General features: G+C 36.3%; 1 protein-coding gene across 1 annotated transcript in view; it reads left to right on the top strand.

The window, feature by feature from the left end:
* Positions 1–12,436, top strand: part of LOC121424745 — a 52,878-nt gene that overhangs the window by 20,950 nt on the left and 19,492 nt on the right. The window contains exons 3-4 of the mRNA XM_041620506.1: positions 312–440; positions 5,819–5,921. Of these exons, the coding sequence (XP_041476440.1) occupies positions 312–440; positions 5,819–5,921 (232 nt within the window). The remainder of the gene's footprint in view (positions 1–311; positions 441–5,818; positions 5,922–12,436) is intronic.

A 12,436-nucleotide genomic window follows, 5' to 3' on the forward strand; every position in this document is an offset into this window, starting at 1 on the left:
TGGAAAGAGTTGGGATAGCGGAATGCTGCATGTGGACTACTTGGAAGTATTAGCCAGGTAGAGATGGTTGTTGTGTAAGTCTTGGGTATTGCGGGATTCCTGTAGAAGATAGTCTTCTTAAAAGTGTAAAGTAGTGGTTTGTGCAAGAATTCATTGTTGCATGCCTGTTTTAAAAGTTGCTTCAACTTTATATAAACCACAAGTTCAGGCCCCTTTCAATAATGTTAAGCTCATTGTACAAACTAAAAATTACATTTATACTCAAAGCTCATAATTGACCATTCTCTATGTGTTTCTCTTACTGTTTTCAGAGACTTTATTGAGCTTGTTGTTAGTCCGGACAGAGGAATCTTCATGAACAACCTTCATTTCTTTGCCAGTACTTGTATCATCCCTGATGAATCCTACCTGGCTTCCATGCTCAAGATATCGCCTTTCAGGTAGGTATTAAGCACTTTTAAAATCATACGTCCACATAGACGACTGGTACGAGATGACATCACTTTACGGCCTACCATATGCGTCAGGTCCTCACCCTCGCTGACTATCAGAATTGAGAACCTCGCCACCTCCATTCTGCCGTTCTCCTTAATCAGATATTGTGCACGTGAGTGACGTCATTTCAACCGCTCAAGCTCAGCCTGAAGATCAATTGCAATGGATCTTTTCCCTTTAATATAAAACACAGTTTTCAGTGACTTTTCATGAAATTAATGTAAGTTGTACAATGCATTATGTTTATCATATTTGAAATTGTTTCTGAACTCCAAAATATATATCGCTATATCTCCTAACTCATGTAAAAAGGACCCAAAGCAAGTTTAAGAGCAAGTGTGCACGAGTTGCAACTTCGCATCACCCGACCGGGTCGTGACGCAATGGTGGCTACGCTAGATCTTCTGGGTTGGGCAGTGTGTCATGACCTGCTAGTTATCACGCTGTTTGATGTGGAAGTCAAGTGAAATCTAAAATATTTGTATTGTAGTGAACATACAGACGACTACGTTGACACACATGATCTGTCGACTGATACGCTGTTCTCGTTCACTCATTCTAAAACTCCCTATTACAGGCCTGTGAAATAGGGTTCGATACATCCCACACCAAGGACAAGTTTGGAAGTTCATGCATAAACCACCTACCCCCCCCCTCTTTCAAATGCTTGTATCCACTTGGTCCCCATATAGTAGGGCTATTTCTCAGATTGTTAAAAATCACATGGGCTAAATCCATTTAGTCTTCTATCAAGGAGGTCCAATAGCTGCTTGGTCTAACCAAAAGTTGGTCTAAAGAGGCCATTCCACTATCATGCTGTGAAACACCGATCATATGTTCTTATGTAAATTCTACCTGCCATTAGATCGGCAGAGGTTGGGATAGGAATCGGTTGAAATCGGGGGCAGCGAAATAATGTGAGGACGAACAAGGCAACAACGGGCATTTATTCTGATTGGCATGATCAGCAAAAATTTTCGAACATGTTCAAAATTTCATGCCGATCATCCCGATCAGAAATCGCAGATTTTGAATCATGTGGGAAGCAGGAAAAGCATAAACAGTCTTTCCTGGCGTACACCCCAAATTGCAGGCATAAGGCTGGCGTCGGAGGCAGCTTCAGACCCGACGCATGTGTATCTAGGGCCCTGTACATGTATCGAGTGATGAAAAATGAAATAGTGTAGACATACCTGTTTACAAGGCAGGCATGGTTGTGATGAAATCTAACCTAATGGTACCTTGCTATTTATGATAACTTCAATGATTTTATGAATTAGAACCAGTATGATATGGTGTTTCGTCTATATATGATTCACCTATCTTCTTCAACATGCAGTTTTTGTTGCAATATTTTAGAATGTATATTGAATAGAAAAAAATAATGACCAGTAGCAATTTTGAATCAGTGAAGCATTGATACTGTTGCAATATGGATCTTGTGCACCCCACAAAAACAAAGTTCCGATATTATCAGGATAAGAAATTTGATAGGGGGATACAGGTTTATGCATAGGTAGCTATGCTAAATGGAGATAAAATCAATTTTAATTACCAGGAACAACAGCGGATCAAAGTATTACTGTTGTAATATAAAACTTGTACGTATCATACACAGAAAAAATGTCAATAGTTCAACAATTTCCGGATAAGATGTCTGTTAACTTTGCCTTATTGTAATGGTAACTTGAGTGCTGTATGATTTGAACTGTCTAGTGATTTGAGTTTAAGATTTGACATTAAACTTCATATTTGTGGAAATGAATAATGGATGATGTCTATATTTAAGAAGTTCATACAGATTTAATTAGAAATGTGAAAATTTGAGTAGAAATCAAGAGTAGGTTGAGAATACTATTTTTTTGAAAAAAATTTGTAGATATATTTTTTTCCTAATTCTCTTCTGATCAGTTATTTTTTTGATCCTGAGATTCCTCTTTACTTTATATTCACACATCATTGGATAAAATATTCTTTCATTCATTCATCCACCCATTCATTTTTTCCTTGCCATTTTATCATCTCCACTTTTCACCTTTCTTCCATTCAGTCTCTTTCTCTTGTAGTCTCCCTTTCATTCTCATTCCCAGCTATTTCCTCCTTCCTCTTCTCGCTCTCTTTTTTATCTCTCTCTTTCTCTCTGTCCCTCTCTTCTTTGCCATCTAGCTACCAAGCAATCTTAAGTTTGCTATCTCACCCCATCTCTCACTTGTGCTGTATTCAGGTTTCCTCCCAACTCTCTCCTCCTCTCTCCCCTCCTAACCCTCTCACTCTTTCTGTCTATGTCATTTCATTCATTCACGATACGTGTTTTTAATGCATCCTTTACTGTGGCAGTATTTCACTCTTTAGAAGAGTATCTAAAGTCAGGCCTACTCCAAGTCTTGCGAAACACTTGCAGTCCATTCCGGAACAATAAGGATATGTCTTTGGCCCCTGGAGACATTTCCAAACGATGACAACAGCATCCCCCATCTTAAAAAGAATTAGATCAATGCTCTACCAAGATATCAAATATTAATAGAGGATTTAGGCCTCCTGTATTTAATATTTAGTAGGATTTATCTTGGGATTCGTAAAGGATTTGTAATTTCCATCTGTTGATGCCACTTTTTCCCCTGGCAAAAAGCAATGGAAGATCACACCCAGGATGTTCTAACGAGGAAGCATCAGTCTTTTGTTGGCACAGTCCTATTCCTCCTAAAAAGAGAATGTGATTTTAATCCACTTAGTTGTTGATAACTAGGTGATCTGCCTTTGAATAAGACAATGTTGTTCTCAGGGGGCTGTGAAAATAAAAGGCTCTTAAAGCATTGCAAAAACAACAGAGAATAAAATAGTTATGTAGAACTGCAAGCAATTCTAAGGAGATTTTATTTATCTCTCATGATGACTGAAGATTTTTTAGACAACAGGGCCCGATCTCACAAAGTGTTGTGATTGATCTAATCAGTCACAATTATGAAAGCCAGCAACGCAAATAACTTGTACCTGTCAATTCAAAGTGTTTTTAGAGGTCAAATTTACCCCAGAACAAGGTTGATTTGAATCAATAGTCAGAGAAAAATCAAACAAGCACAATGCTGAAAATTTCATACAAAATTATAAAGTTATGGCAGCACAAATTTTCATCTTTCCATAATAAATTTCATTTTACCTAGTGACAATGAAATTGATTGTTGAAAGACAAAAATTTGTTCTATTTGAGTTCTACCAATCTCTTTACGAATAGGAGAAAGTTATGACATTTTAAAGTGTGGCCAATTTTTCCCCTTTAGTTTAATGGACAATAATAAGAGTCAGTGATATCACTCATTCATTTTTTTGGTTTTATTATTGTTTGGATTAAACAATATTTTAATTTTTACAGATTTGACAGTAAGGGCCCTCTTAATTGAACCAAAATTTTAAAACAATGGTATTTCCACGTGTTCAGGGGGAATAAAACTGAACTTTGTCTTGGCTAATTCTTCTTTCTTTTTGCACCATTCAGAAACGGGCATATAGTCCTCTTTCATGAAAATATGAAATGATGACAATAACAGGATTCCGGAGTGGACAATTATTTCCTAAAATAGAATAAATAGGATATATCAATGGCTAGATGACAGGAAATTATGGGAAATAAAAGGGGAATTCGAAAAAAAATATTGCAAGTTGGTGCCATTACATCTCTTTATTTCCAGACAGTGGTGTATATCCAAACCTTAAATCCCTGTTGAAAGTGTTAATTGTTTAGAGGGTATTCTGTCATCTTTAAGAAATACATATAACTTTGAGGATTATGCAGTTGTAGTGTTGTGCCATAGTTGATCTGAGTTGAATTTTGGACAGATAAAGTTTTTTTTTAATTAAATCATGGAGATATTATCAACACATCAAGCACTTCTCCCATCTTTAATTTTTCATACTCTGAATAATTTTTTTTAAATCACAATGACTTTAATTTCTCTCCACATTCTCATGAATATACAAAGTACATGTATATCAAAACAAACGCTATTTTAAAGGAAATGCATACAAACAACTTGATAAAAAAGATCATTTAATGGAAATTTGGTGGGATCGTTAAATGTTTTGGAAAAACATGTACACATGATCCCAGTCAACATAATCATAAGATCTGTTTAATAAATTCACTGAAAAAATCTTGAAATTGGTTAGAAATTGATTTTAAAAGAATAGGGAAAAGGGGAAAGGGAAAAAAACATTTTAAAAGATCTTTTGAGCATCAACTTGTAGAAGAAAATATTTAACATTAAAGCAAAGTTGAGGGTAACAACAATGTATACCAAAAGCTTCAGTTTAGATTGTTCTGAGAGCTTGGATTAGGAGAATATATTGGATATCCGCTTTGGATGATGTTTCTGATATTTCTTGCTGCTGATTTACATTATCTATAATTGAATTCTGAAATTTAAACACAATTTTCCCTCTCTTGCATACATTATGAACCCTAGAAATTTTAGTTTATTCACCAGGTAATCTCAATAGTAGAAATAGATTTTAAGATAAATCACTCCAAATCTTAAAATGATTAAGTTCTTAAGTTATATAACTGTTTATTCATGGATTTATGGGAAGACGAAAACCTTAATGTATGAATTATTCATTTTGCATTCTATTTATTTTATGTGTGGATGTAAAACTCCTGTTTTTCTCTGTTCTTTTTTTAAATCTCAATTTGAAATATGCATCAACCCTTTTCCCCTTGTATTACAGGAATAATCCACTTTTGCATTATTGGTTAGACATCCATGATACTTTCTAGTTATTCTGCAGATAGAGTATCGGCCCCTCTTTATAGATGTTCATGGAAGTTTTTTTTGTACTTATTTTTAAAGAATTTTTTGAGAACTTATCCTCACAAAGCCTCTGTGCTTTTCTTCTCAAGTTCTCTATCATACAATTATAATATTTAATCAAGATATGTTTTTCTCTGTATTATTTTAATATGCATTTCTAACTTGTTTGCATTATACAAATGTTTTTTTATCCTATCTGAATTTGAATGAATAAAGAATTTAATGGAAATGAATTGAAATAATATTTTAGGCTTGCGGGAGAAAAATGGTATTTCTGTATGGGTTTATAAAATATGTACCTGCCTTTTACCATACTCTCACCGCCTTATTTTCTACCTTCTCCGCCATTTTCTACCTCCAGATTTAATACCAGTTCCATGATTTTTCCCATTTCTTATATGCTATTACCAAGTGCCAAACGATGTCATTACTAAAGTTCTTTGAGAGGCATTATCCCTCTCTCTCTATCACCCCATTTCATCGCAACTAATGCATTATCTAATTCTTGAATATTTCAGAAACACCTATATCCATGGCAACCTCCATCATCTGAAGCAGTTTGCGAGGAAAGATGACAGAGGATTTTGCCGGCACACCGAAGACATCGACTTCTGTGGGCAGGTAAGCTTCTCAAAAGAGTGCATTTATAGACAATAGAGTAATTAATTTGTAATAGACTTTATAGTCAGCCCACCTGTCCACTTCTGTAGTAAGTGTTATAGTTATGATTATGATTATTATTCACTCATAGAAGTTTTCAAAAGTCGTTTCAATGCAAAAGTGCAACAAAATTCAAACAAAGATCAAATAACCAAAAATGAAAGTTTGAAGTGTTGTGTGAGCTATCACCTTGAGAATTTTAAAGATATTAACCACTGGATTTTTTTTTCCTCATATACATGGCAAACAAATCTACTATATGAATTATCAGTCTAATAATTTTCAAGCAGGATCGATTTCGTAGCAGTTGTTCAATCAAACAAATAGAGTAATAGGTTAATATTACAACCATGTGTATATAGGTCAATATTTCATCAACACGTGGCAAAATAATGTCATTGCAACATTGAGATGGAATAAGAAATATCCAAAAGAGCAAATTTGATATTGGGTTAATAATACATGACTTCAATGGATTTGTGTACATTGTGATCAATACACTGAACAGCTGGTCATAAAAAGCATATTAGGCTTTTAATTTCCCTCTTTCTACTTCGTATCAACAATTTAAGGGTGAGATTGTTTTCATTTTTATTCAGAAATTGTAAATTCATCACTTTGTTCTGATTTTGACATTGTTTTGCTTTATTATAAAGACATCTTTGACTAACTTTTTTAACCTAAAAAAGTATCAGACTATACAAATATGTTTCTATATGTTTCTTTTTAATCAAAATGACATTTTGCCACAAAGTGTCAGATTTCTGCGGGATATACATTCTTTTTCCATTTCACCTAGTGATATCTTAACATGTTGATTTGAATTTAAGTTAACATCTTGATGTATTTTCTATGATATTCAACCATTTGGACAAAATCATCACATTGTGAAAATGTTTCCAAGCTTGTGACAATAAAATTCAACAAAAAGTGTCAGAAAAGTTGCAAGATAATGTTATAAGCTACTGAAATCTTATTATTCAATTGGCTCAGAGGAAAATTTATCAATAATATTTGTGAATGGGCACTATATAGTGTTGAATAACCAGAATTTTTTAAAATGTAATTCCTGTACAGAAAAGCAAGATATTCAGAGCTCTACTTTTTTGCCGATAGTTTGAAAGTGAATGATTAAAGAAATGAGATGCATCAGCATTGGAAAATTGTATGTAGATAGGTTCCTTAGTGAAACAATCAAATCACATGAAAATTTGTTAAGCACTGAATTGCCCGCCCCCCTGAAGTGAAAATTGAGAAAGACTGAATATAGGTTGTATTAATACATGACAGACCTTCTTGCCATAAATATGCTTTTTGAAAAACAAAGGGATGGTTATTAAGATAGCGCACATCTGACATAGCAGTAGTATGTCCACTTGACTTGCAATTCAAACTTCTCGAATGTGAATCGTGATGCCAATCCCTAGACAGTATATCTGTTTGCAGATGCATTGTCAAGAAGAGAAGATGGGTGTCGCACGGAAAGTTGAATTCCTTGAAATGCACTTGAAGCTCTGCACCGCTTGGATGGAAGCAAGAGTGGGATCTCCAAAGTACAGTGTGGGGTGATGTCCTTTTGGAAGATAGATTAGTGTAAAGGTGAGAGGGAAAGAAAGTTAGACCTTGCAGACCTTGCCTTTCCTTGAGACATCCTAGATCTTCCAATGTTATCCTTAAGTCTCCATTCGGCACCATAGTACACACAAATACAACAGACAAAAATGGTCGGTAACAGTTCAGTTCATAATAATAATAATGATAATTATAATAACAACATAGTTCTTGTATATCACATATCACTTTATGACATAACATCTCCGTGCGCCTCCAAAGGATTTGGATATTATTACCCTGGCTTTAGCCCTGCAGCTTTTTGCAGCGCAGAGGCATTTCAAGGAACAAATTCCTGCAAGGTACCCATTCACCTCACCTGGGTTGAGTGCAGCACAATGTGGATGAATTTCTTGCTGAAGGAAATTACACCATGGCTGGGATCATTTATCATGTTGACTAAGTGGTGCTTGACCAAGTGAGTTGTAGAATTTTTTTTTTGGTAAAACCTAATTTGAAGTGGGATATGTGGTAATTAGACCAAATGGTTAGTTGGTTACAGTCAAATAGGAAGACCATCTGAGCTAAGACCAAATGCAGATTAGACAAGGAGGTTTTAGACCAAGGTGACAAATACTGAACACCTGACATTTACATCTTCTTGATAACATGTCATTTCATGTCAGTTATGTAATTCCCTTAATGAAACCCTTCACTCGAGTAAAGGGCCTGAACTGCAGCCTACTCATTCCTTGTGTACTGAAGGCCCTCTTGCTTAAAGTAGAAATATATTGAAAATCGTAAAACTGGAGAATCATATATCACAATAAAGGAGAAAATAAGGAGAACACGATGGTGTACATCATTTATCATGGAGACGGATGAAACTCAGTTAATTGATAGTTTAAAGTTCTCTCTCTGAATGCTTCAAACACGCAGAATTACGTCTGCGAAATTGGGGATTTTTTTATGACGTCACTGTCTGTACGAGAGGCGTGATTGGCTCTCCCACGTGAAGCTCCACTTGCATGCAAAACCTGTTGCAAGGGTACATTTTCTCCACATTGTCACTGAATACTTCGATCCCGAAATGATCAAGAGAAAACCCAGAATTTTATCTAGATTTGGATTTTCAAATTGATGATTTTGAGATGAAGAGAATGATGATGAAGTGAAACAACACAGTGACGTAGTTGGAGGTAAATTGGGGGAATTACGCCGATGATGATGATGATGAAAATTCAACTTGCAACACAATCACAAGTAAAGTCATGTACATACCGATTCGCTACCCATTCATGCTGCTGGAAGTGCTAGCTACACCGCGCGGGCCAAATTGAATTCATGCTGAACATGAATAACCACATCCAGACAGTCTATCATAAGAAGGAAAATGATATAACTGTACTTACAAACAAGTGAATAATCCGAACCTGCCGAAGGCAAATCAACTCAACGAATAGTACCAGACGATATGGCATATGCACTGACGATAAACTTCATGTGGCTGGATAGATTGTCACTCGTTCTGTTAGATGTAACTTTTATCTCATTAATTTGGCAAAATTATGAAACTCGGATTTCGGGAATTATTATTCTATATAAAAATATAGTAACATCTCTTATCATTTTTTGAATTACGATAAAACCTGTTTTGAAGGAAAACGTTGAGGTAAATTAAAATTAGATGTAAAAGATCATCCCATCATGCGTACAATGTAGCATTATGTCATCGTAAACAAACCATCACAACAACACATGCCGTATTGTTTGCTCGCCTTTGCTGAGACTGAGAGAATAGATCTATGCACGTGTTGCACAGCTCTCAATCAGCAAGGAAGGAATACGTGCATGTTTGCGATGGTTTGTTTGCAATGACATACAAGCTACGCATGTTGGGGGGGTTTAAAAGTAATTTTAGTTTATCTCAACGTTTTCCTTCAAAAGAGGTTTTATCGTAATACAAAAAATAATAAGAGAACTATATTTTTTTATATATAAATAATTCCCCGAGTTTCGTAATTTTGTCAAATTAATGAGTTACAAATTACATCTAACAGAACGAGTGACAAAGATCTATCCCAGCCACATGAAGTTTATCGTCGGTGCATATCGTCTGCTGCTATTCGTTGAGTTGATTTGCTTTCAGGTTAATTCAGATTATTCACTTGTTTGTAAGTACAGTTATATCATTATTTTCCTTCTTATGATAGACTCTCTCTGGATGTGGTTATTCATTTTCATGGATTAAATTGGGCCCGCGCGGTGTACGTATAGCTACCACTTGTAGCAGCAGCTGCATGAGTTGGTAGCGAATCGGCATGTACATGACTTTACTTGTGATCGTCAGGCAAGTTGAATTTTCATCATAATCATCGGCATTGTTCCCCCATTATTTACCTCCAACTACCTCACTGTGTTGTTCACTTCATCATCATTCTCTTCATCTTTAAAATCATCAATTTGAAAATCCAAATCTAGATAAAATTCTGGGTTTTCTTTCATTTCGTGATAGAAGTATTCAGTGACAGTGTGGAGAAAACGTACCCACGCAACAGGTTTTGCATGCAAGTGGAGCTTCACGTGGGAGAGCCAATCACGCCTCTCGTACAGACAGTGACGTCATCAAATTCCAGTCAATTCAGAGACCGATGCGAGGCATATTTCGGAGGGGCATTTTAGCGTTTTTTAATCGGCGATTTTCACCTTTTTGTATTATTTTCGGTATTTTTGAATGACCCACTGATGATCCCCACATCATTACCTTTCCATTGATATATAATAAGACCACATTCATATTCAATATATTTCTCCTTTAAGTTTTGTATGTGCTAGTCTTTGCGTGGAGACACACTTGCTGATCAAAGTTTCAATCAGGGTCTGTGCCTGCAGACTACTGGCAGTCAGTGACAACCTAGTGACTAGCTGGTGGCTGACTTATACCCCTTTCAAACTGGCCTCTTCATTTTTCCTTGGCGAACTTCGCCGGCTAACTTCTCCGGCACGCATTCCTTAATTTCCCGGCGAAGAAAAAAATGTACCCTTTCGCACTGACACCTCTTCCCCGGCGAAAGTCGACGGGTGATTTGCTCGGGCGGAAGTGAGTGCAAATGAAAGCGCGCTTCTTTTATTTGAATTTTAATCGTACTATTTCCTTATTAATTGCAGATAATTTTATTAGTTTTGGAGATGGCAGCTGCTGCTGATCAGTTCACTTGGCACGTCTATGCAGAATTAGAATGAACGAAAAAAAAATTATAAACATTGCTTCACCGATTACAAAAAGGTGTAAAAATAAATACAACATATTCTAGAAATATTAGAAGCAAAAAAAAAAAAGAATCAAAGTCTTTTGATATTTTAAGCGCATTTTCAGCATGTAAAATAACGCTTTTATAATAAATTTTGTTCGTGAAAAAAAAAACTGTATGTTTGAGGGTATTTAATTCTATGAAATGATCGAATCGCTCATAAAGCGTGGCCTTCTACATTTAGCCACGGAAATAATAGCTAGCTAGACCGTGGGATCTCAGTTCAGGGGATTTCAGGGAGGGAAAAAATGACATCTGACGTCATTAAAGAGAAGAAGTTCTCCGATTTGCTTTCGTACTGGCTGTTTCACCGGTGAACTTCGCAGGGGAAACAGTTTCGCCGGCGAAGTTCTCCTGTGTACCTTTCATACTGGACACTATACGTTCACCGGGGAAAAGCGCAATATGAAAGGGGTATTAAAGGGAAAGGTCATGCTGACGAATACTTTATTGTAAAAATAGCAGAACAACTAGCGAGCAAATGTTAATGCTCACTAGATAACTCAATGATTTCCCTTCATACCTATTTCGAGCAATGAAGCTATCCACTCGAAAGTTACTAGCTATCAGCTTGCTTGAAATGTCTAATATAGAGAGGGTGAGATGGGAGATAAGTTCTCTACCATTAGGTACCCATTTCCCAAGCTGATGAAGATGCGTGAGTCACACCGCCCTCACACTTCCTGTCTTGCCAGGGACGTCATGCAGGCTTGCGTGAGGATGGATTGAAAAGGAGGGATGTCATTAAAAAGAGGTTCCAAATTGCTCTTTACGAAGGGTAATGGAAAATATCCCTATGCTAAAGACCTCTGCCCATCTAGTCCTCTGATAAATCCAGGTCCCTGTAACATTAAGCTCATATGCTTTTCAAACTAAATCAATTTTCCATAACCCTGGGAAATAGGTGGGACTAAGGGGGAGGGCTTAGCCCCAACGAGTTCTGGTGTTAAGCTTAGCCCGTTTCGGTTTCACATACCAGAGTGGGCTAGCACGGTACTCTCTGGCCCTGGCCCTGCTAAAAAGCAGGGTTAGCCGGGTTATTGTGGTGCTAGCATCTATTGCGTTGGCTAAGAACTGCAGTGTGAAACCTTACCGGGCTAATGAAAAGTGGGGATAAGCATTAGCCACAGAAGTCGAAATTGCATGTTAATCCCGCGCTGTGTGGCAAAATCATAAATATTTATGAGCTGTGCGGATAATCCGGGGTTAAGACGTTAATCACGTCTAAGCAAGTAGTACAGGGTTAAGAAAGACAGTCTGAAACAAAACCAAAAAAAGAAGAAGATAGTATGGGGTTAAGGATGGTATGAGGTGAAGGAAATACAGTGTGAAAAGCTTTCAGTGATCGTTTGTGGATTTGAGTTTTTTATGATTGAATATACACAGCAGTATTCAGTGCAGTCAATTGTAGAAGCCAGCCTCCATTGCTGTGCTTTATGTAATTTTAATCTTTTTCATCTTATGATTATTTCAGTATGTTTTGACAACAAAGTTCGGCTGTTTTTAATGTATCTATAATATAGGCCTATATTTTTTTAATTAGCATAAAAGCTAATGGGGTGAGTCGTTCAATCTGCTATCATTACTACAGAGCGATAATTTCAGTCTTCAGTT

The sequence above is a fragment of the Lytechinus variegatus genome, chromosome 12, assembly GCF_018143015.1.
Source record: "Lytechinus variegatus isolate NC3 chromosome 12, Lvar_3.0, whole genome shotgun sequence".
In the NCBI taxonomy this organism is placed as follows: domain Eukaryota; kingdom Metazoa; phylum Echinodermata; class Echinoidea; order Temnopleuroida; family Toxopneustidae; genus Lytechinus; species Lytechinus variegatus.